At 41.0% G+C, this 26144-nt stretch overlaps 1 protein-coding gene across 2 annotated transcripts; it reads left to right on the top strand.

The window, feature by feature from the left end:
- The first annotated feature begins 396 nt into the window (after positions 1-396).
- Positions 397-22334, top strand: BCL10 (BCL10 immune signaling adaptor). 2 transcript variants are annotated; one of them, XM_081818696.1, is made up of 3 exons: positions 397-579; positions 18218-18506; positions 20469-22334. In XM_081818696.1, exons 1-3 carry the CDS (start codon positions 574-576, stop codon positions 20822-20824), a joined length of 651 nt encoding a protein of 216 aa, XP_081674822.1. In that variant the 5' UTR covers positions 397-573; the 3' UTR covers positions 20825-22334. The 2 variants fall into 2 exon arrangements, with proteins under 2 accessions (XP_081674822.1, XP_006740858.1); XM_006740795.3 differs by lacking the exon at positions 397-579 and adding an exon at positions 12286-12600.
- The last annotated feature ends 3810 nt before the right edge of the window (positions 22335-26144 follow it).

Here is a 26144-nt window from a genome sequence, read left to right as displayed (position 1 = left end):
TGTGGAATCTTTAATCTGGGGGCGGAGCTCTATTTGTTCTTGTGCAGTGATGCATCCAGCTCTTTCTGTCTCACACCTGTACCAGTGACTTTTGAACTTAAACATTACTATTTCAGCTCCTTTATTCTCTGCCTCAAGAGGAACATCCTTCCCCTAGAAGCACTGGATGACCCATATCTAGCTTTCTGGGCTGGGAGGAAGATCTTCAGGGTGCAAGAAAACCAGAATGCAGAGTTGGGAGGATTGTGGGTGTTGAGGGGTAGGTAAGAACACAGAAATGATTCCTTAAAATATCATCCCATTCTATATGGATTAGGCATTGTGCCCATAATATAATGCTTGTTACTATGAGTTTTGTGTTCTTGTTCACGTGGTTTCCTGCAGGGCTACACGACAGACAAGGGGACTTTACCCAGAGGAGAAAGCAGGAAAATGGGCTGGATTTGACTTGCAGCACAGCGCAGACTGAACCGTGGATGTCTGGCTGCAGGGAGCAGATCTCGAGAAATGTACTATTAGACTTTACTTCCTTTTGTTTTTTGAAGACCATAACGCCAGACCTCGCAGCCAACAATGAAGGTATGTTTTTCCCTTAAAGGGGTGTCCTTTCAATCATTTCTTGGGTAAGCTCACCTAGAGCTGAGTGAAGGGGAGAAAATAAGCAAGAAGCAAATAGCTTCTCCTTTTCCCTGGGGTGAGTCAGACTTAAATTCTGAGGATGAGCATGAGGGAAACCCTCCTGTCTGGGGAGGTGGGATTTGTTGGTCAGGATGGCCTTTCCTATGGGAGGTAGAAAAATGAGGGAGTGCACCCCCACAGGATGCCTCAGCACCCACCACGTCTTACTGGCCCCCTACCTGGAAGTTTGGAAACACACTCTGCTCTGCATATGGCAGCCAGAAGTACCAGGGAGTTAACACCCCCAGGGAAGTGTCAGTCAGGGATGGTTTGGAACAATTGGATAAATGTACCCAATTTCTTCAATCCTCAGGACAATTCTGAGGCATGGTCTACACCATTACTGTCCAACAGAAATATAATGTAAATCATTGTAATCCTCATGTAATTTTACATTTTTTTGTGGACACATTTAGAAAGGTAATATGAGGCAGGTGAAATGAATTTTAATAAAATATTTTATTTAACCCATATATCTAAAATATTATCATGTCAATATATAATCGATCTAAAAATCATCAACAAGATACCTTACTTTTTTGGTACATTTTTTTTTGTATGTTAGAAATCCAATGTGTATTTTACATTTAGAGAACAGCTCAATTCTGATTAGACACATTTTAAATGCTCAGCAGCCACATGTAACTAGTGATTCTCATACTGGCCAGGCCAGTTCTATACTCTCTCAAAGTTTCCCAGTGCGATTGAGCCCCAGTTGCCTACGGTGGTAAACCTTTGTATTGATGCACCCTACTTAGACTTCCTTCCCTTCCCCGAATGACTTCTGCAGTCTTTTACCAGTGCTGCCTGAGGTCATCTGCCAAATGAACCACTTGCATCCATATCCGTGCCTCTGAGTCAGCTTCTGGGGACCACAACCTGAGACACGATGGCTCTAAGCCTCTAATCTCTAAGGGTAGCCACATCTCATATTAGTTGTTACGTTGTTCTCAATTTTGAACTTTCCTCGGGGTAAATACTTGCTAAAAGTTACAGCAAGGTGTGTTCTATGCCGTGACAGCCTGAGGGAAGGGTTTGTTCTTGAGCCTCGATAGCAAAGGACAGAACAATGTCCCCTCCCCGGAGGCCAAAGCGGAGGTAGCAGTAGCAGTGGCCATGGAGATAGCCATGCCCAGCAGAGGGGCAACTCCACGAGGGTCACTGGCAGCAGTGTAGCTGCGTGACAAGGAGGTTGGGGCAGAAGACCACAAGGGACTCTTCGCTTTCACACAAGATGGTGTTGGGGACCCTCAGACAGGCCAGAGGACGGTTTCTAGCCCCCCAGACCAAGGGGAGGGTGTACCAGCTCTTACAATTTTATATTTAAAAGGAAATTTAAATTTCTGTAGGCATGGGTGGTAAAGCCTGGACACTTGAGTGGCTTGTTAGTTAAGTCTCGATTTGCTGCCTCAGGCAGGATGACTTCAGAGAATCCTCCATCCGTACCTCGGAAAGAAAAACGATGGCAGGTTGAGATGCAGATTGATTCCAGCGCTGTTTATAAATTCCTCCAGAAGAGGTGCTTCCTTCTAGAACAGGTGCATGCATCTAGGACTTAGAGCATGACTTATAATTATGTCAAACAACACTGAACACATAGAACAGCTCTATCAGGGGCACACCTGGGTGGCTCAGTCATTAAGCGTCTGCCTTCAGCTTAGGTCATGATCCCAGGGTCCTGGGATTGAGTCCCGCATCGGGCTCCCTGCTCAGCGGGAAGCCTGCTTCTCCCTCTCCCTCTGCATGCCGCTCCCCCTGCTTGTGCTCTCTCTCCCTCTGTCAAATAAATAAATGAAATCTTAAAAAAAAAAAAAAAAAAAAGAACAGTTCTATCAGGGTATGGAGCAAAGATGAGAGAGCAATTTTATGTCAGCAAGCACTAAAGTATCCTTAGAAGAAACCTGACCCCAGATGTCCACATGTATTAACAAAATACTTTGTATTGTATTTACCTAATGAAAATGGAAAATCCCTTCCTGCTGATCTGTACTCCATCTCCAATTCTCTTAAGCAGAATGGAACTAGCTGTTTTTCCAGGCATATTTTTTTTCCTCAGGCCATCATCTTCACCAAATATAGGCCAATATATTTTAACTTCCATGAGCCAGACATTAGAAATGAACAAAATATCTTACAGAAGACTAGTCCAAACCTGAAGCTTTATATCCTTACCTCCTAAAACCATGTGCCTTCACTACCTTTTCCAAAAAGTGAATTTAAAATGACAATGGCAACATTTTATTTTGTCTTCCACAACACACTCTATTGAAATTACTCTCCCTAAGGTCAGCAGTTGAGCTCCTGTCCTAATAAACCTAACCAAGGATATTCTCTACATTCTCATTCTTCTTGAATTTTTTCTGCAGCATTCAACATATTGAACAACACTTTATTTGCTTATTCCATTTCAACGAGTATTTACTTATCACTATAACACTGTTATAAGAACCTTCAGATACATAAGAAAAAAAGACAAAGACCTGTGCCCTTCTGGAGCTCACGTTATAGTATGGGCAAACTTCATTAAACCATAGGCCTCAGTCACTGATAGTTTTTAGAAGTCGGACACCAAAATGTCCTTTCTGAACAAGCAAGGAAAGGTCTTAGGCTTTGGAGGCTGGAGAATATGAGTCAGAGGCTGGAAGATGAGAGAAAGCTGTGGGGTGATGTGTGATTTTCACCTAAAGTATCCCCAGTCAGTAGATTCCTAAGCATCACTAGATGCCAAGTATAATTGGATTTCTTATGGAAAATGGAGCTGGGGTGTTGCTTAAATCTGGGCCTGGCAACTCCACTGGTTCTCTCAAACCCACACCCTCTCTCCCACTCCTGGCACCATTTTATGAGTTTGGGGCCTCAACCTTCAAGCTGCTCTCCCTCCGAGCTCTAGTCTTACTCTTCTCTACCCCAGCCCCCACGTTGCTGCCTGAGAGATCATTCCGCAAAATACAAATCAAATCCTGTCACTGCCTTTTTCCTGAATCAAGCCTTCTGAAATTGGTATTATGCTTACCAAAGATCCCTTGATACAATATACACCGAGAGACACAGGTTCATTTGTCAATAGAATCATACTTGGAAAAAGCACAATGGAGTAATTTTTCTTTCCTCTCAAAACAAGAGTGAAATGCTCTTCCCATTTAAAGAGGATTGACACGCTTTTCACTGCTGTAGGAACTATCTGAAGTTGACATAAACAGCAAAGATTCTGAGGAACTGTGGATGTTTGATAGAGCTAAGCTAATCTTGACAGCAACCCAGGTAATCACAAATGGTTGTTTGGGGGTTTGGAGAGCTGACAGCAAGCAGTTTAAAGCCTGTGAAACTAGTTCATTGCCTAGACGTTTAGGAGCTGCTGGTTAATCCTCACATCCAGCAGCTTGAGGTGACTGAAAGCCGAGTAGGTGTACAATGTCCAATCAGAAAGAAGGGATCAAGTTTTGCTTCTGCTCTGAAAGTAGGTCCAGAGGGTGTGGGTGCTGCCCAGGAAGAACCAGCACCTGGAGAGGGAGCCTAGGGACTGAGTTTCCTCAAGACAGCATAGTTGGGGGATAAACAGCATTGTGACTGAGGAGAATCAAGGTCATCATCAAGAAGAAGGTGCTGACAAGCATCAGATCTGAAGGATGACTTAATAAGGACTATAAGTATCAAGAATAACAAAAGCGATAATTGCTAACATCTACAGCCCAGGTGGTATACATGAGAAACTAAGCACATTACATGCATTCAATCTATGAGATGAGAGGTTGCTATTTCTTATCCTTTATATGTTAGCATTTCCCAACATTCCACCTTTATTCCTCCTCTCTTCACATATTTAAAATTATCCTGGGTGGATGAGAAACCTCGGGCATAGAGCAGTTAGGAAACTTGCCTGAACTTGAACAGTAAGTGGTTAAGGAATGACTCAAGGCCAAGTGAAGTAATGCTGAAAACCAGACAGTGAGATGTGAGTCACAGACCACAAGATGGAGGTCAGGATGGAGGACAGGCAAGGGATGGGTCGAGGCAAGTGTGTTAGAGCTAAGGTCAGGACGAGTGACAGAACACTGAATTCTCCCTTAGCTGCATCCTGGTGTGTCAAAAAGTGAAAATGGCTGCTGAGCGGAGCCACGCAGGACTAGATGGGGATAATGGAAAAAGCATGCCGACGTAAAGAAGAATGATTATTTTGCTTTCTTTTATTCTGTTGTAATAAGAACACTTAACATGGCATCTACCCTCCTAAGAAAATTTTAGGTGCACAATACAGTATTGTTAACTATAGGCACAGGGTTGTACAGCAGGTCTCTAGAACATATTCATCTTGAATAACTGAAACTTTTTTTTAAAGATTTGTTTCTTTTAGAGAGAGAGAGAGCACAAGCGGGAGGCGCAGGGAAAGGGAAAGAGAATCTCAAGCAGACTCCTCACTGAGTGTGGAGCCTGATGCGGGGCTCAATCTCATGACCCTGCTGAGATCATGACCTGAGCTGAAACCAAGAGTCGGATGTTTAACGGACTACACCACCCAGGCACCTCCATAACTGAAACCTTACATGCATTGAATAGCTTTTAGTTAGCCAGTCATTCAACATGTATTTATTGAACACCTACTGACTCAGTCCACTGAGGCTGCTGTAACAAATTACCATTGACCGAATGGCTTGTAAACACATTGGAAATTTATTTCTCACAGTTCTAGAAGATGTAAGACTGAGATCAGGGTGCCAACATGGTCCAGTTCTGGTGAGAGCCCTCTTCCAGGTGGCAGACTGCCAACTTCTTGTTACGTCTCCACTTGGCAGAAAGAGCATGGGAGTTCTCAGGGTTCTCTTTCACAAGGGCACTAATCCCATTCATGAGGGTGGAGCCCTAAGCACCTCTCATAGGCTTCACCTCCTCATACTCATACTGAGTATGACGGTTAGGATTTCAACACGTGAGTTTGGGGGAGACACATTCATTGCAAAAATCTACTCTATACCAGGCACTGTTACAGAAGCAACACCGAAAAAGTAGATACAATGCTGGCCTTACTGAAGTTACAATTTAGCTGAATAACAATAGATTAAATATTAAACAATAAAAACAGTAAATCTGCTGTGTTGTGCTATCACAACCAGCTCTTTCCAAGGAAAAATCCTGGTGGAACTGAATTAAAAAATTAGGGGTAATATAAAGAAAACAACAACTTCCTATCCTGCAGGCCAACCCCCTTCCCCTGTTTAGCAAAGATTCTCAGGGTTCAGGTGGCTCTGGCAATCTGAACATGGTCTTAGGCTTAGGGTTGGAAGCACTGTCAAAATCACTTAGGCCTTGCCTTCTGCCTTCCAGTTTGTGAATTCCCTCACAGAAAAAGTTATCTGGGATATGCTTGAATACCTTGCAGGAAAGAAAACTTAGTGTTTCTCAACTCAAACCACTCCAGAGACGTTCCGTTTTTGTTTTGTTTTGTTTTGTTTTGTTTACCTTATACTGATCCCCATTAGAGTTCATGTTAACCCTGAGTCCGTCGTTAAAAGTATTTTATGTTTTCCGTTTTGGATTATCCACAAATTAATTTTTTTTTAAATGCCTCCTGGATCACTGTTTTTCACACAGTGCTCTGGGAAGTCCTGGGTATTGTTCCACTCTGGGCACTCATAAGCTACGCCTTCAATATTCCTTCCCAAATTATGCCTGCAATAGAGCCCCGCTTGGAGTTGGCAAGTGCTGCCTTCTTTCTCCTTCTGCGACCTGTATTTAAGTCCCCTCACTGTGGCACACGGATCTTCATGCTTCATGGATCTTCAGCAGGATCAGGCATTCTTGTTTACAAGATTCCTTCTATACACTCCAAGGGGCCATCTGACAGAGCCACGACCTCTGAATTCATGTGAAGCTGTTTTGTTACCATCTCTTCATTCACCAGAGGAGAGTCCATGTGTAGAAACTTGCTATAGACTAAAAAGTCCTCTTACTAGATTTTCCTGAGCTTCGGCTTCTGCTTAACTATGCTGATGCCACCTTCTGGAGTCCTGCTCCATCACTTACCTCAGTAGGTCTTGATGTAGGGCCCATTCATTAGCTTCCTCGCCTTGGCAGGATGCTCTTGGAAGGCAGCAATTTAGGGTCTATCCAAAACCAGAGCGCTCTCTTTCCTGTTAATCTTGGGATGTTCTCTGTTGCATTGAGGGAGTTGGACAATCCCATGGTAAGTTTCCTAGCTTTTCTTTTTCCTACCTCAGGCACAGAGAACAGACCTGAATGCATTATATCTTTGCCCTTGCCGCAGGGAATGTTCTTAGCTCCTCTGAACCACACCGCATCCTAAAGCAGTTAGCTCAGTGTACAGCTAGTAGTTCAGAACACTGGCCTTGTAATCAGATGTGCTGAGTTCGAATCCTGATTCTGCTAGTTGGTAGAGGAGTGGCCTTGGGTAAATAATATTTTCTAAGCCTCAGAATTCTCATTGTGAAGTGAGTATAATAAAGTATAATGAAGTATAACAAAGCCTACCTGGAAGAACTGTTATAGGTATTAAACTGCAACAGCAGAGGTATTGTGCTTGGTTCAGAGTGGCTACAAAATAAATTGCTAGTGATCATTTCTTCCCAGGCATTTGTATGATTGGGAGATCTAACCCCTCCATCAAGATGTCCCGATAGCACCTCTCCTCAACTATATTTAAGGTACTTTGTCCCATATCATGCAAGCCTCTAATACCAAATTCCAGTCTTCACTCCCCAAACAAACCTCCTAGGAACAGGGCAGAGGGACTGATCCCTTCCCTCAAGTTTCCTCAACACCCCCAACAATGGCCTAGTCTTGGAGTATACTTGTGAATGTCCTCTGAGTATTTGTTCAGGCATATGCTTACCACCTGCACCCTCCTGGTCTTTCCTTCCTGAACTGGGAGCCGCTCCTGGGACAGACTACTTGGAAAATTCACGAAGTTCCTGAGCGGAACTGTCTGAATTCCACCCATCTTGTCTGGTCATGAAAACCCAGGAGTGTCTGGCTCAGAACTGGCCACTTTTTCCCTCCAACTATTTACAGGAAATTCATAATTGACAATCACTTGGAGTAGAATTCATTGCTCAACACAGCACCTGATATCTGGTAGGAAGTTTTGGAAATAAATCATTAAATAGCAGTTCAAGTACCACCTATTAAAGTCCTCTGGTCCAATTTAAATACACCTCTTTCAGGGTGCCTGGGTGGCTCAGTCGGTTAAGCATCTGCCTTCAGCTTTGGTCGTGATCCTGGGGTCCTGGGATCGAGCCCCGTGTCGGGCTCCCTGTTCAGCAGGGAGCCTGCTTCTCCCTTTCCCTCTGCTCCCTGCTTGTGCTCTCTCTCAAATAAATAAATAAAATCTTTTTAAAAAAATCTAAATACACCCTTTTCATATTGTCTTGTCAATCATAAATGGTTTCCTCTTCCCTCCCTCTGCATCCCTATAACAGCTCTCTTTACTGAATGCTTATTAATTGTTCCCAGGTCATATATCTGATAATTGGCAAATCTAGAATCTAACTGTACTGAGTTAAATAGTGTCTTCCCAAAATTCCATGTCCATTGGAACATGGGAACATGACCTTATTTGAAAATAATGTCTTTACAGATGCATTCAAGTTAAGAGAATGTCATACTAGATTAGAGTGGGCTTAAATCCAATGATTAGTGTTGTTATAAGAAGAGGGAAATTTGGAGACAGAGACAGTAGGAAAACAGAGAAGGCCAGGTAAACATGGAGGCAGAGATTAGAGTCATGTTGCCAAAGCCAAGGGATGCCAAGGATTTCTGGCAACCACTAGAAGCTACGAAGAGGCAAGGAAACAGTCCTCCCCAGAGTCTTCAGAGGGGACATGGCCCTGTCAATTTTGAACTTTCGGCCTCCAGCACTGTGAGAGAATACATTTCTGTTGTTTTAAGTCACCCGGTTTGTGGTAATTCATTACAGCAGCCCCAGGAAACTAATACACCAGCCTAAGCCTGTCAGATGCCAAACATCTTCATATTTAGCCACTATGATATGCTCTCTTGTGTTTGTAGCACCTAAATTCTATCTTTCGTGGTACATTTATCAGATGCCTTGTATTTCACAGTAGGAGACAGATGGTGCACCAAGAACTTGAGGCGGGGATGGAGAGGGTGGGGAAAGGTCGAACTATTGCAAGGTAGAGAATGGACTATTTCTTGAAAGCGCTATTTCTTGAAAAGGTGCCCAATCCTCATTACAGTCTGACCGAGAAGGGGAAATGTGTCTGCTTATGAAGGAAGTAGGGTGCAGAAGGAAAGCAGGACTGGGAACTGTAAGGCCTGCCATGAGCCAGCCCTATGATTAGGCACATGATGTTCAGATGTGGCTGCTTTGACACAGACTATCGACATGAGAACATTGAGACATGGCCTCAAAAACAAAATAGTAACCTCTCGGCTTTAAAAAAATTCCTAAACTCCTCACTCAGTCCCTCTCAATCCCTGATCCACTCTCCATAACTCCCACTTCTGACACATAGCAGACATTTAACTTTTTAGCTGAGTAAATGAATACTGAGGATAGAAGGAAGTTGAAGGTGTCAGAAATGAGATTATGGTCAACAACTAGGAAAAAGTCAGATGTATAGGAAGAGTCATGAAAGAAGCCTCAAGAATCAGAGATGTCTGCCACTTACATTGGGTAATCAATAGTGGTAACACAAGACAATGTGGCAAAATATCAATATTTGTCAAATCTTGGTAGTAAATATAGATGTTTGTAATATTTTTCTTTATAGTTTGGTGTGTCTTAAATGTTTTGCTTAAAAAAAGAACAATAGGGTGCCTGGGTGGCTCAGTCGGTTAAGCATCCAACTCTTGATTTCGGCTCAGTTCATGATCTCAGTGAGATTGAGCCCCATGTTGGGCTGTGTGCTGGGTGTGGAGCCTGCTTAAGATTCTCTCTCTCCCTCTCCCTCTGCCCCTCCCCCTCACCCCCACCCCTCCCCCACTCACAGGTATGTGTGCACATGCACTCTCTCTTTAGAAAAAAATAAAATATAAATAAATAATAATAAAAGAAAACAGAACAACAACCACCTCCTAATGGCTATATCAAAATGGATGTGTCAAACTGGCATCGTTCATATCATTTACTTTGATGGATGCTAAATCCTCTCCTTCATCAGCAGAGCTTGTATAGTTGTGGCAAAACAGTTCATTTCCACACACAGATGGACCAATACTTTGGAGACAACCTGTGGAAATATGTAGGAAAAGACATTGCCTTGGGCTCTGTGCTCCTGAGAATTTATTATGCAAAGGAAATGATAATTCCAAAGAAAAAAGGATGGAGAATATGTAGATGAAAAATTGGGGGACAAAATTGTTTACAACAATGACAAATTGGGAATAACTTAAGGTAACCATGGGGGAGTGTTCACCACTGCTCCCACTCTGGTCACACCACCCTCCTTCTCCCTTAGATCACTGTGGTAGCCTCCAGCTGTCTCTGCACCCACCCTTACACCTACAGTCCGCTCTCAGCAGCCAGAGTAACCCTTTTAAAAGGAAATGAAATCGCGTCCCCACTTCTCTTCCAAAGGTTCCCACCACCCTCCCTGCTACTAACCCTGACCTGAGCCACCATCTCCTGGGGCCTGGATTTCAGGAACAGCACCCTAACTGGTCTCCCCTTTTCCATATTCTTTCCCCCCAAGGCAACAGTGAAAGTGTTCCTTTTTCAAATCATAAATCGGATTCTGTCACTCCCCTGCTCAGAACTCTCCAGTGGCTTCCTGTTTGACTCAGAGTACACCGATATGACTCAGAGTAAAGTCAGAGTACACATTTACAGTGGCACATAAGGACCTCATCTCCTTCCCAGTCCCCCTGGATACTTTTCGTTGGCTGTTCCCTCTACTAATGTTCTTTTTCTATATGTCCACATGACTCATTCCCTCACTTCCTTCAAGTGGTAACTTAAATCTCCCCTTCTGGGTGAGATCTTCACTAACCACCCTATTTTAAATGTTACCACTCCAGCACTGAGTGCTGAGTAATGTACAGAATTGTTGAATCATTATATTGTACACCTGAAACTAATATAACACTATATGTTAATTATAGTTGAATAAAAAATTTTTTTGTTGACATTTCATATACCTTCATCTTACTTTCCTGTTTTGTATTTTCTCTTAGTATTTATCATCTTCTAACATAATAACTTTACATATCATTTTCCAAATGTCTATCTGCCCTGCTCCAAAACACATGTATGCTAGAATTTAAACTCCAGGAAGAAAGGAATTTTTATCTATTTTGTTAATAGCTGTTTTGCCAGCACCTAGAACAGTGTCTGGTACATAGTTGACATTCGGTAAATATATGTGAAATGAAAGCACAAATGGTTAAGTAAATTGGGCTATACCAAGATGAGGGAAGATTAAGCAATCAGAAAAAACTGGACTTGTACTATGTATCAGCTTAGGAAAAGTCATATGATGCAATGTAAATGTTAGAAGCTTATGATGCAACTTGATCAAAACTACATTGGTGTGGCTTTGGCAACACTGTTCTTTTCTGGTTCTTTTGCTTTCCCTTCCCTTAAATGTTAGAGTTCCCAAGAGGTGTCTGACTGGCTGACTCAGTGGGCAGAGCATGCAACTCTTGATATTGGGATGTGAGTTTGAGCCGCCTGTTGGGTGTAGAGTTTACTTTTAAAAAAATTCTGGAGTTCCCAAGTTTGTCTTTGTTCCTCTTGTCATTTCTATCTACCCTCACCACTTCAAATACCATCCAGTTTATCATGTTGTCCAAACATGTCTTGTGCCCAGGCTGTGTTTTGAACGTCTCACCCACATTAGTCATTATTCATATTGTCTTGTATACACGTCTATTAGTAGCTAGATACCATTCTGGGAATAGTTGGCTGTTTATCAGTCTCCCCCATAAAAATAGAACTCTTCCAGGATATAAGATGACTGGGACATAAGGACTCAATAAATGAGTAATACCAGATAATAATAGAGTTCATACTGTGTGCCAAGTACCTCTAAGAACCTTACATATATAGTATCATTTAATTCTCACAGCAGGCCTGTGAGAGGTTTAAGCTAGACGTACCTTCACACAGATGAAAAAGGAAATAGGATTGTAAAAAACAGTGACCAAAAAGTATGCAGACGTTAAATTAGGTATTAAAACGAGGGGATCATAGGCGGTTTTTCTCTTTCAAAAAATTTCTTTACTATTATAGTTAAGCTGCGTGTGTGTTGTGTATGACATGCGCCGGTATCTGCACGTGAGCGAATAAGCTAACAACTTCAGTGAGCTAACGCAGCACCCGGAAGTTGTGGGGCAAGGTCTGGGAAAAGGGGCAGAACCCAGAGGTACTGACAAGCGGTGAGCAGTCTGCGAAGGCGGGGCGTGCGGCGGGAGGAGCAACGGGCCCCACCCACGGAAACCAGTCCTTACCCGGAGGCCAACCGGCTGCTCCTCGCAAATGACGTGCGGGGGCTGTGGGCGGAGCCACTCCTGAGAGGATCCGGCCGGGGGGCAGGGACAGGCTTGGCCCATGGGCCGGCACCGATTGGCTCCCTCTGAGATGGGGCGGGTTCTAAGGCTCGCCCAAATTCGTCGAGGGGCGGGGCCTGCGCCTAAGTCTCCCGGAGAGGAAGGAGCGTGACACGGAAGCCCTTTTGGGACGCCTAGGTCTGCAGCGCCTTCGGCCCCAGAGGCGGAGCCGGAAGCTCTGCGGTTTCATCCCTGAGCCCCTCTGTTGTCGAAGGGGCAGTTCTCTTCCTCTCGACCCGTTCCGCCTGCCCTTCTTCCCCTTCACCCGGAGGCCGAAGTCCCCAGCCCGGCAGGGCGGTGCTGCCGGAGCTCCCGGACCCGGAAGAAGCACTTACTCCCTCCGCCATGGAGCCCACCGCGCCGTCCCTCACCGAGGAGGACCTGACAGAAGTGAAGAAGGACGTGAGTAGCACAACCTTGCCTGGGCGCCGCCCAGGGCCGGGGGTCGAGGGTGGGCAGGGGCAGGCTGCGGCCCGGCGGGCGTGGAAAGCGGAAACCCGGAGTGGGAGTCCGAGTCGGAAGAGGAGCCTTCGGGTGAAGAAGCGGAAGGTCCAGGCACCGCAGGACTGCACCCGAGGGACCTTGGTGGAAGTGACCCCTCGTGACCTGCTAATCCACGTTTAAAATCGCTAAAAGCGGGGCTTGGGTTCCTGAAACCTTGTCCAGTGGAGCGTTTCTTCGCAGTGAGCTGCTTGCCCGCTCTTCACTGGTGATTTTTACCGCCGCTGCGCTTTGGAGCTGCGTTGTTGGGAATCGACTGCCCAGGTTCATCCTTGAGTCAGAGTCCTTAGGCTGCTGGCTCAACCTGGAGCGAAAGCTGGACCAGTTAAAGGATCCCAAGCAGTGGAGCAAATACGTGAAACTTTTATAAGGGGGGTTGGGGGAAGCTCAACAGCTGAAAGCACAACCTGGAATTCCCCTAGTAAGCAAACGCCCACATATTTAAATTGAGAGGGGGTGTAGCCGAAAATTAATTTACAGGTAAATGCTGAAAATATTCAGCACCTAAATTACGGTCTTTTGCTTGGACGCTGCAGAACTGCCCAAATCTTCGTACTTAATACTTGTTAAGGTTTTACTTGTTTTGCCATCTGAGATCTATATGAGTACCACTGAAATAACTTTATATAATTTCAAATTAAACACACAGACTCAACAGAAAATGAGTTCCGGTTTAACACCTTAGTACTTACACAGAATCATATTTGTGAACTGGACAAGACAGCAGGTTTTTAAATGTTCATCTACCTTAAATTCTTCCCCTTTCCCTCCCTTGAAAGGTTTATTACATTGTACTCATAATTACATAATTACACTTGGCATGACTCATTAGCAGAAAGAAACTGGATATGACTGGGATTTGTGCCTTAGTTTCCTCATTCAGCAGATTTTTATGGAGCACTTAGTATATGGAAAGTACTGTTCTTGGGCCTAGAAAGATACAAAAAAAAAGGACAATCAGGCCTCTGCTTTATATTCTATTAGAGATCAGACTGGGACATTGATAACTACCATAGAATAAATGAGTGTTGTCTTATATAAGATTTGTGCCAGTGGAACCATGAAGTTTAAAAGCTAGGCCTGTGGTTTTCCAGATTCTTTGTCACACAATTTGCAGTGTTGCCATTTAATCTTTACAGCAGCCTCTAAGGGAAATAATTGTCATTCCCATTTTACAGCTGATAACAAAAGACTGTGAGAGGTTACAAGTGAGCATAAATATAAAACCTGTACACACAGTTGTGAAGAGTGTCTTCCAGGTTTTTATTCATTTTTTTCCTATCAGTTCATTGATATTACTCATCTCCATGATTTCAATTTACAGCTATATCAGAAATTCATAACCATGGGGAATCATGAATGGGTTTTCAGGAGGTCTATGGAAAAAAAGTACGTGCACATTTTTTTTCTTAGAAATTTTTTTCGTGCTATTTTCAAAATGGTTGATGACCTCAGAAAGCTTTAAAATTATCATACACATATTTGGACTTCCTTCTTTGTCAACTCTAGGTCCTTATTTCCAAATATCTACAGAAAATCCACTTTTATATTCTGCACACTCCTCATCTTGTCAGAAATTGAACTTTTTATCATCCCTTCCCCAAAGCTGCTTGTTGTCCCCTGCAGTATTCTGTCTTGATGGATAGTATACCACCACCCATCCTCCTGGAAAGTCCCACTTTTTCACTATGTTCCACCCTCTCCCCTACCTCTCTAGTTGTTTACCTCATCTTTTGGGTTGAATTTAGTTCTCTGAGGCATGCATGAGTCTAACAGTTCAAAAATTAAAGACTAAGACACAATCCCCGTTTGGAAAGAGCTTGATTTCTTGGGAGGAGGTAGACAGACATAAATTAATAATTTCAAATTACAGTATAAGTGCAATGAATTTTCCATTCATCTGAAACACTATCTACTTGACACTGCTAAGTGCAGGATATACAGAGTTGGACAAAACATGCCTGGTTTTTGCCTGCTTCAAACATATATTTGTTGAAAACAAAGAAATGATTACAAATTATGGTAAGTACTATGAAGGAGACAAACAGGTATTGAGACAGTAGCAGGGGAAATCTGCTTGACATAGGATGGTCAGGGAAGGTTACATTTAAACTGGTTGCTGAAGAATATGACAGAACTTTATTCTGGGGGGGAATAATATTCTAGGCAGAATAGAATTTGCAGAGGACCTAAAACAGACAAGACCTTGGTGACTTGGAAAAATTGGAAACACAGGCAGAGGGTGCCCTGAGGTGAAGTTACAAAGGTGGGCTAGAGCCCGTTCATGAAGGGTCTTACAGAGGGTAATAAAGTGCTAGGATTTTTAAAGCTTTAAAATTATCATACACATATTTGGACTTCCTTCTTTGTCAGCTCTAGGTCCTTATTTCCAAATATCTACAGGAAATCCACTTTTATATTCTGATCATAGAGGAGTTTTAAAAAGTGAAAGGTTATAGCCACAGAGGTGGGACTAAAGCCAGGGGAGTGTGGTATTCATATAAGACAAGAAACCAGTATTTCAAGGAGGGAGGGAGTGGTCAGCTGCATCCATGCTGCTGAGAGGTAAGATGAAGACTGACAAGTATGAGATTTGATGGTGAGGAGGTTATTGGTGGCTGAAAATAGTAGTGACACAGAGTGGAAATGAATTGGGAGGTAAGAAGTGGAGTCCCGGTATATAGACAAGTGAAATAAACGCACAGGGTGCTATAAGGACAGAGGAGAGGGGTGCCTAACTCCTTCTGGGGAGTTTAAGCAAAGCTTCCTGAAGTAGATGACCACTGTGATGCATCGTAAATGAAAAATAGGGACTTAGGGTATGAGAAGAGAAAACCAGACAAAGTAACAACACAGAGAACTATAGAGTGACAAACAGCAGTTTTTAGGTAGAACATAAAGTACCAGGACGGGTAGAGGTGGTGATAGATTAAGCTCCAGAGGTAGGTAGGATCCATATTATAAAGTACCCTGTCTGCCATTATCAAACAGCTATTATTTACTGAGTACTTACTGTGTATCAGAGACTGTGTCAAGTCCTCATATTCACTGTCCTACTTAGTCCTTCTAGCGGTCCTGCAGGGTAAGTATTTATCACTATTTTATAAATAACCCAAAGCTTAGAGAGGTTAAGTTACTTGCCCCAGCTCTTACAAGAGTATATGGCAGATTTAAGATCTGAACTGAAGTTGACCTGATCCAGAGCCACACTTCTGACCTCTCTACTATTCTGCCAAAGTTAAGGAACTTTATCTTTTAAGTTGGTGGAACACACCAAGTTTTAAATTTTTACAAAATTAACAACATTTCAGTATTAGTAGAATTCACATAACACTCCAGATTTCCATTTTCTCTTGAAAAATTGGAAGAGTTGATAGATGTGTGAAGGAGAAATTTGAACAGGAGGAAAGAAATAGTAAGTACAGCTAGGTATCTTGTTTGTTAATAGTCCATGCAACATAGGATGAAGACCTGAGCTAAGGCAATGCTAATAATAGAAATGAAGTGAAGGTGCAGATTAGATAAACATAACGGGTAAGTTGGCAGGACTTGGTGGGTGGCTGATCAGATGTGGCAGGTGAGCAAAAGAGAGGAAGTGGAGGATGAGTTGTAGGTTTATTGCACAATCGGATGGATGGTGGTACTCCCAAATGAGTTAAGAATATCAGAGGAAAAGGACAGGCAAAGATAACAAATTTGGTTTTGGACAAGTTGAATTTGAAGTACATTTGGGATTTCTAAGTGGAGAAAGTCTCGATCACATACACAAACTTGGGGATCATCAGCATATAAGTGGTAGAGATGACAACGGATGAGGTATTTCAAGGAGTTCAGCTTTGAAATCTATTCTCTCCATCCCCACAGCTTAAATTCATGCACTCAGCATAGCTTACGTAAAATATTGCAGCAATCTCCTTATGGTTCTCCCAGTTTTTGCTCCCCCAGTCCTCTCCAAAAGCTTTTTAATTGCTTCTTACTTAATAAACCTTTGATGACTCTTTTGGCTACAGGGACATGTATGTTCCTCAACATGTTAAAAAAATTCTTCCATAATCCAAACTGTTTCCCTTTCAACTTAATTTCTTACCAGTTTCACATGCACCCTGCATCCCAGCTACCCCAGACTTGTTAGTATTCCCCTCTGTGCACCTTCATGCTACAAGTGTAGCCTCTGTAAATTTCCCAGGTCATGGAGGTACAGTTAGTTTTTCCTCTGTGCTTCCCCAGTACTTGTGTTTCTCTTTGTTTTTTTTTCTGGGTCATATCACATTGTCTTAAAATTATTGGCTTGTGTCTTATATGTGCTCTCCAACTAGACCATGTGCCCTTTGTGTACAGGATTCAAGCTTTGTTCATCTTTGTATGCTCAGCACTTGGCATATTAGGTATTTAGATATATGAAATGTTTGTTTTGTGAATAAATAAATGAATGTGGGAGTTCAGTGGACTGAGAACTGTAGGAACCCTTCACCCAGCCTACTTTCCTGCCACCACATACTCGGATACTTCTAAGGTCTTCCATTGCCTTTAGCTCATCATGATAAATATAAGTCAAATTAGTCATCATCGTCTTCATCACTAACACTTGTTGATGACTTACTATTTCCCAGGCACTTTTCCAAGTACTTTACATACATTATTTTATTCCTCATAATACTCAGATGAGGAAACTGAGGCACCGAAGAGTTAAGTTACTTACCCAAGATCAAATATCTAGTAAATGGAAGAGCTAGAATACAGTCACTGGCATCAAATTATTAATGCTATTTATTGGGACCCAGATCAGCTTTCTGCCAAATAAGCTCCTTGGGGCATTTCTCAGATGTAAGCCTGTTTTCTGTGATTTCCTTTTCTTCATTTCTTTAATTTCTTCCAACATTCACTATTTCTTTAGTGTACTCCCCCTGTCCCACGCCCACCTCCCTTCTACCATCTGACTCACTGAGTTAGGGTATAGTCTTTCCAACTAACTCCAAAGATAAATACATTATGGACTGTTATGGTTTTACTCTAGGAAAGACATTCCATGGTTTTACTCGAGGAGAATGGAAAACTAACAAACATGAGAAAGTTACAAATTACAAGCCTCACTAAGTTATCCTCTTTGGTCCTGACTAATCCTGGATTCCTTGTTAATGGTAACTAAAATGTATGGAAGCCTCTGCTCTCATCTTTACCCCTGAAGGTGGAGGCCCTGAGCATACCTCCCTATTTCCACGGACCCAGGCCCTTTAGATTTGACCAGCTTCCTCCTCACAGTAGCCTGGTCTTGGTTTATTGGTGTGAAGATGAGATTAAAGCAGGGACAGAAGCTGCGAGGAATGTTTAGTCTAGGACCGACTTCTGTCTACTTGGCCCTTCGTCTTAATAATATGGATATTAGTAGGCCTGAGCCTCCTGACTTGAGTACGTTTTCTCCCACCAGTTAAGATTCCTCACTAATAATCAGTCACCTATGTGATTTCCTCAAGGGTTAAAAAAAAAAAAAAGCCCTGAAGCACAGTTTTATGTCTTTTAGGCTTTAGAAAATCTGCGTGTATACCTGTGTGAAAAAATCATAGCTGAGAGACATTTTGATCATCTACGTGCAAAAAAAATACTCAGTAGAGAAGACACTGAAGAAATTTCTTGCCGAACATCAAGTAGAAAAAGGGCTGGAAAATTGTTAGACTACTTACAAGAAAACCCCAAAGGACTAGATACACTGGTTGAATCTATTCGGCGAGAAAAAACACAGAACTTCCTGATTCAGAAGATTACAGATGAAGTGCTGAAACTTAGAAATATAAAACTAGAACATCTGAAAGGTAAGATAGTTTGGTGCCCAAGAATTCATTTACATGTGACAATGCTTTTAAAAGTAAAATACAAGGGACGCCTGGGTGGCTCAGTCGTTAGGTGTCTGCCTTCAGCTCAGATCATGATCCTAGGGTCCTGGGATCGAGTCCCACATCTGGCTCCCTGCTCGGCGGGAAGCCTGCTTCTCCCTCTTCCACTCCCCCTGCTTGTGTTCCCTTTCTCGCTGTGTCTCTCTTTGTCAAATAAATAAATAAAATCTTTAAAAAAAAAAAAGTAAAATACAAAACAAAAAACTCAGAAATGATCATTTTGGTTTTGTTCAAAAAGTTTCAGCTTCAGAATTACATTTGATTTACTTTTTTTTTACCTTATGTCATTTCATTGGAAAAGTGGAATATCACTCAGTGTTCTGTATTTGTATTTATTTAACGACACCGTTTATACAAAACTTTAATGAATCCCGGTATTCACATGAGTTTGTTTCTGAAGTGTGCATTAGATCAATCTATTCAGAAGTAACCCCTGAAAATACACATCACACATGAAGAACAATATGTAGGCAGAGTCTTTTTAGTAAGTCCAATTCTGATGGTTCTTCTTCCACCAGTTGATCACAGAATGAAGTGGTTGGCATATGCTTGTAAGAATCATGTTATATAAGTTATCCATAACTTTAAACACTAGAGTCACACTCGGTCTGGCATGATGAGAGAGGCGTGGGAACAGAAGTTGATTAATGGCATAGCAAATTCACTTCCTGTGTTTCACCCTCACCCTGGAGCACACACTCACTAATTGAAATACTACAGAGAATTGCCTGCACTGTTTAAATCCTCCTCTCCCCACAAACCCCATCTCTCTCTCCCTGTGCCTTTCTCTAGAGCACTTAAGATGCATATGATGTAGCTCTACCCCAGGTGTTCTAGGCACTGGGGATACAGAAAAGAGTAATTTAGGGCTCTGCCCTTAAACTCTGTCGGTCCATACTGGGAAACATTGGAAGTCTCCCCTCCTGAGCCATATTTAAGAAATAGTTCCTATAGCATGGAACAGAAATGCTGAATGTATTGTGAAGTTGAAAAGCTAGTGGGAAAAAAATGACATATAAATGTACTTTATAGACTTCTCAGATTTTACATAAGATTTGTCAGCTCAGGAGGTTCTGTGCCTTTAGACAGTTAGGTTAAATATTTGCTAAGACTAACAAAGATAAAATTTGTGTGTGTTTATTCTTTCACCCTGAGGCTAATTGTTAGCTGTACCCATTGGATATGGTAAAATTCTTTGATCTGAGCAACCACTGTCATTTAAGTGAACTGTTAGGTTGAGAACCGGGACGTTATTTAATGTGAAGAGGAGACCTGGGTTATAGTTCTTACTTTCCCATGAAGTAGTTCTGGAATGTTGGGCATGACTTGACTGTTTGGGGCCTCTATTTTTTCATCTCTACTAGTGAGAAGCTATCCCAGGGGACATCCCAGCTATCCCAGGGGACCTCTGACATGTCTAACACCCTGGGATTCAAGAATCTGTAATTGGTATTAATTAACTCAGAATTTTAGCATATGCTCTGTTTAAAGTTTGTTTTTTATTGGGTAATATGTTTTGTGGGCCAGAATGCTAAAGAATATTAGTTGTGACAGCTGTTTCTTATTTTATGAAAAATTTTAGGGGCTACTTAATTTTTTCCAGGTCATTCAGTGGTTAAGTATATAAGGATACAAACTAAATGTGAATTATAGCATGTCATTTAGCTTCCTTAAGACTGTTTCCTTATCGAAGAAATAAAAATAATGGTATACTTCATGGTTGTTGGGAAAAGCAAATGAAACATGAAATGGATTCATGACAGAATTTATAAATTGCTATTTAAATCTCTGTTGTGTGGTAACTAGCTTACAAGATGGGTATGGGTTCAATGTTTTAAGTTACTTTTTCATTTACATCTGAATAATTCAATTTTATTGTAGGACTGAAATGCAGCAGCTGTGAGCCTTTCCCAGATGGAGCCACAAACAACTTCTCTAGATCAAATTCCAATGAGAGTAATTTCTCTGAAAAACTGAGAGCATCCACTGTCATATACCATCCCGAAGGAGAATCCAGCACGGCCCCCTTTTTTTCTACTGAGTCTTCTCTGAATTTGCCTGTTCTTGAAGTCGGCAGAACTGAAAATCCGACCTTCTCTTCAACTACGCTTCCCAGACCTGGGGACCCCGGGGCTCCTCCTTTGCCACCGGAGCTGCAGTTAGAAGGAGGAGGAACTTGTGGAAACTCTAGTGAGATGTTTCTTCCCTTGAGATCACGTGCTGTTTCCCATCAATGACAGTTTACAGCCTTTTAATCTTTCTTAATAATGACAAAAAATATTTGAAAGGATATCAATCTTTTTATAAAATTGCTATAATGACAACATTTGATATATGTCTTTTAAAAAGCAATGGAAGCATACTTTGTAAGTAGACTTTTTTAGGACAAAAGAAGCATACTTTTAGATAGCTAAAGAAAATCATGTTGATCATGTAATTTTCAGTGTTTTCTTTGCATTTTTGAGGTATGGAGTGTTTTCACATTTTTTATGTTTTAAGACTAACTTCAATAGGGAACATTTCTCTCTTTAAGAATAGTCTGAGGTTGGGTATAATGTCTCAGTGCATTTGTACTGGAATTTTCAGTCTAATAGTCCTTTCCAACATACAGCAGTACATTTTCAGATTAAGCTACACCTATATGGTAATAAAGCCAAGCACTGACAGGAAAATTGCCAGTGTACTGAAAAGAATCTCCCACTCTCTTGAGCTTAGAGACACTTACAGAGTCCCCTTCTGATGCGGAGGAACATCTAAGGGAGTTTGAGCCACCTAAGATCTCAATTTGCCAAAATACATTTCCTATTAACCTTACTAATTAATACTATTTTCTTAGGATTTTCATAATCTTTGCTTATCATTTTCATTCCTACAGAAAAATCTCGGCAAAAGCCTGCGATTGCGTGTAATTTGGTGAGATTTTAAAAATATTTTTCTGTACTTTTCATTCTCTTTTAATGAGGACCACTATACAAGTTGAAATAACTAGGACAAAATGTTGTGTGTGTCTATCTGTGTACCAGTTCTGTCTTCAATACTGTCTGGAACCAGTGGATCATTAGCCTGACTTGTGTTTTTGTTATAACAAAGTTTGACTAATTTTACACCTTTATAAATTTTATGCTGTCGTTGTTTTTATTTAAGTTATAATTCTGCCTATTTCCTGATATATTCTCATACATTTCCATTACTTTTAAAAAGCAGAGGTGGAAATATGCTGTTAACAATAAGAGTTTTTCAATGTAGTGCTATTTTGGGGGGAAGTTTCAGGTATTTCAATAGGAAGTAAATACCTAAAATACTTTTCTTATATGTACCAATTTTTATAGAAACATTACTTCAAGTTGTGAGATCAAGTTGCATTTCTGGATAGACTGATGCATTTGTCAGTCACGAAGAAGATTGACATATTCTTTAGATAAATTTTTTTCAAACCTGGATGTTTTTTATAGTGTAACATTTTCTAAAGATTATGGGAAGCATGTTTCACCTTCAGCGAGGCATAAGAAAATAGTGGCATTACATTTAAAGAAGTCTCGTTAAAAAGCAGAAGCAGGCTTTTCATTTCATTAATTAAAATTTGATATGTGGTTACTTGAAGTAGCATTTACTCAGAATCAAAAAGAATTTAGATATGCTGTATCACCTACATTTATAGTTTATAACACTGAGTTTTCTTTCAGACTGTTAACTATACAGACAATAAAATTAAGGTTTTAATAAACTTAGCCTTTTGGGTTTTCTGAATCTTATGAAGTCAATTTTTTTTTCCTTTAAACACTGAAAACCACCTGTTGCTGAAAATATATAAATTAGAATGTCAGACTGACAGGTTGGTAAAGGCAGGAATGAAAAATTTACTTTTTACAGATACCATATTGTCACTTCATACAAAAACAACAATTCAGAACTCATTTTTAAAATTTTATCTTAATTAAAAGACTTTATTTTTTAGCATGGTTTTAGATTTATAGAAAAATTGAGCAGAAAGTACAGAGTTTTCCATTTTTACATCTTGCATTAGTGTGGTACATTTGTTAGAATTGATGAACTAGTCTTGAAACATTATTAACTAAAGGTAGTAGTTTACATTAGGATTCACTCTGCTGTGCAGTTCTACAGGTTGGTTTGTTTTTTTTAAGATTTTATTTATTTACTCAGAGAGTGCATGCACTAGCAGAGAGAGAGGCAGAGGGAGAGAATCCTCCAGCAGACTCCCCACTGAGCATGTAGCCAGATGCAGGGTTCAGTCTCATGACCCTGAGAACATGACCTGAGCCGAACTCAAGAGCTGGACACTTAACCGACTTGAGCCACCCAGGCGCCCTGGTTCTGTAGGTTTTGATAGATGCATAAAGTCATGTATCCACCAGTGTAATATCATACAGGACAGTTTCACTGCCCTAAAAATTTCCTTTGTTCCACTTACTCATCTCTTCCTCTTCCCTCCCCCTTCTAACCCTGGCAACCATTGAAACTTTTATTGTCTCTGTACTGTTTTTTCTGGAATGTCACATAGTTGGAATCATATGTAGCCTAAGTAGTATGTAGCCTAAGTTTTCTCCAAGTCTTTTCGTGGTGAGCACACCTTTTCATGAGGTGATTACACATCTTTGGTCAGCATGTTGCTCTTAGTGCAAGGTCAAACACTGGCAAATTAGGAACAGGCCAGAATAATGGCAAATTTTTGTTTTGTTTCAATTATTTTTAAGAAGTGTTTTGGTTCTGTTTGGGAGTTTCGGGGTTTATTTTGATAAACAGTCTTTTTATTTTAATTAATCTAATTTATCAATCTTTTGTGGTTAGTGATTTCTGTCTCCTGTTTTAGAAATCTTTGCTTATCTCAATGTCATGATGATATTCTCCTATTTTTTTTCTGGAAACTTAGTTGCTTTAGTTTCACAATTGGCCATATAATTCATTATAAAGTGATTTCTGTGTATGGTATAAAGTAGAAGTCAAGTCTTACAGGTACTGTCTTTTTACCTAAGTAATATATAAGGGAGCAGAAAGTTCCAGGCTCTGGTCTTATCTTGCATCAGTGGATAAATATACACACTTTGACTTTGGGGAAAAAAAGCAAACCAAGAAGCAAATCTGTCTATAGTTGTTAAGTGCAATCTTATGAAGGCTACCTGAAAGCAGAGCTAAAACAAACTCAGAATAAAGTAAATGATTCAACATCGCACAACTGTTTAGGATAAAAATCCAGGGCTGTTTGGCTCCACAGTCAGTGTTCTTTCCACAACTCCATGTTCTTCTTAGTATTTCTTAAATAGCAAAGTTAAGAGTGGAGATTTTTTTTTTCACTCATTAATTTAGTAATTATTGAGTACCTTTTATTCTAGGTGCTGGAGATACAGTGATAAAATCTGTGTTCTCAAAGAATTCATATTCTAGTTGGGGGAGGTAAAATAGAAGCATGGAAACCTAGGTAATTCTAGTTACCATGGATATAAAATGGGACATGTGTGAGCTAAAACATGGGAAAGAGTATAGATAGCATCATCTGGGAGGTCCTCTCAGAGCAGGTGACAGCTGAGCTGAGACATGTCCAAAAGGCACAGAAACCAGCTTAAAGGGGCTCCCACAGGCCAAATCCAGAATAATTTCAACATCAAAATAAGTAATGATAATAACAGATTATAAATCACTGCACAAAATAAGAAACCATGAGTCAATGCTAATGTAAATGGACAAATAATGTGATGAAGAATGGGATATTGACAATAGCCTCAAATATCTCCCTACAAAACACTTATTAATTACAAAGGAGGAAAAAAGTAGCTTGATAGCAGAAAATCCTGCCAGATACTACCTTAAACAAAAAATCAGGGATGCTTGGCTGGGCCCAGCTGGTAAAACATGTGACTCTTGATCTTGGGGTTGTGAGTTTGAGCCCCACGTTGGGTACAGAGATTACCTAAAAATAAAATCTTTAAAAAAAATAATCATTAGTACCAAAGCAAATGAAATCACATGCCTCCTGATAGAATGCAATGAGAAGAACACAACACCACTTTCATTATGTTCTTAACAAAGATTTGTAACCTGAATTTATCACTAAGACAAATTGAGGCATCTTCTACAAGATAACTAACTGGTCTATAGTCTAAATACCAAGGTCATGAAAGTTAAAGACAGAAACCATTTCAGGTTGAAGGAGATGAAGAGACACGGCCACTAAATGTAATGCCTAAATCTAAACCAATTTAAAGTTTATTAAATGTTAAGAAAATTCGCAAGCAAGGAAAAAGAAAGGTAGTAGGGGTAGAATTAGTAATAAATGTTTGGACTTGGACTATATTTTAAATTTGAAATAACATTTGCTGACTTTTGACCTGAGCACCTGGATTAATAATGCTGCAATTTGGGGTGCCTGGCTGGCTTAGTCTGTAGAGCATATGACTCTTGATCTCAGGGTCATGAGTTCAAGCCCCATGCTGGGTGCAGAGATTACTCAAAAATAATGATAATGCTGCAATTTAAAGAGATGGGGCAAATTATGGGAGGTGGGGAGTATTGAGGGTAGGAAATGAAGAGTTTCCTTTGGACATGTTTGTCAGGTATCTATTGCTGCATAACAAACCACCCTAAAACTTAGTGGTTTAAAATAATGACTATTTATTTGTCATGATTCTGCAAATTGGGCTAGACTTGGCTTCATAGTTCTTATGATGGTCTATCCTGGGATCATTCTGCATTCTTATAAAGGTTCAACTGGGATTCTATAAATTCACTCACAAGTCTAGTGCCTTACCTGGGATGGATACACTAGCCGGGAGCTGGCTGGGGTTCTTTATTCATGGTATCTCCAGCAGAGTAGCTGGAACTCTCTTTACATGGTGGCTCAGGGCTCCCAGGAAAAAAAAAGTGGAGGCATTCTAGTCATCTAAGCAAGGCACAAAGCTAGCCCAGATCCAAAAGGGAGAGGAAATAGACCCCATGATGGAAGGAGCGGCATGCAGCACTGGCATGGCAGGAATTGTTGACCACCATCTTGGTAGAAAATCTACCAGAAATATGTTAAGTTTGCAGTGCTTGTTAGACACTGAAGTTGGAAATTGGGTACAAGGATTTGGTGTTCAGGGAATACTTCTGGACTGGTTATATAAATGTGGGAGTTATTAGCATAAAATGGTATTTTAAACCATGGGACTTGATGAATTCACCTTGAAACATAAGGTTCATAGAAAAGAAGGATGATCCAGGACTGAGCCTAAGGTGCTCTCACATCTAGAGGTGAGACAGAAGAAGGCAAGAGAGGAAACTGAAAAGAGCCCTGTGAAATAGGAAGAGAACTAAAGTGTATGATCTAGTGAAAGGCAAGAGAAAAAAGTGTTTCAAGAAGGAGGCCTAAAGACATGTATCATATGATCTCATTGATATGAGGAATTCTTAATTGCAGGAAACAAACTGAGTGTTGTTGGAGTGGGGGGTGGGGTGGGAGGGATGGGGTGACTGGGTGATAGACACTGGGGAGGGTACGTGCTCTGTTAAGCGCTGTGAATTGTGCAGGACTGTTGAGTCTCAGATCTGTACCTCTGAGACAAATAA

The sequence above is a fragment of the Leptonychotes weddellii genome, chromosome 4, assembly GCF_054177405.1.
Source record: "Leptonychotes weddellii isolate Sample4059 chromosome 4, ASM5417740v2, whole genome shotgun sequence".
Classification (NCBI taxonomy): domain Eukaryota; kingdom Metazoa; phylum Chordata; class Mammalia; order Carnivora; family Phocidae; genus Leptonychotes; species Leptonychotes weddellii.
Note: the sequence above shows the minus strand (reverse complement) of the source record. Positions and strands in the feature narration are given on the sequence as shown.

Excerpts from the sequence above, each read along its gene's own strand:
- BCL10 (XM_006740795.3), top strand. The coding sequence starts at position 12,544 with ATGGAGCCCACCGCGCCGTCCCTCACCGAGGAGGACCTGACAGAAGTG. Across the intron at positions 12,601-18,217 it reads TGACAGAAGTGAAGAAGGAC|GCTTTAGAAAATCTGCGTGT; the intron begins GTGAGTAGCACA and ends TATGTCTTTTAG. Across the intron at positions 18,507-20,468 it reads AAAACTAGAACATCTGAAAG|GACTGAAATGCAGCAGCTGT; the intron begins GTAAGATAGTTT and ends ATTTTATTGTAG.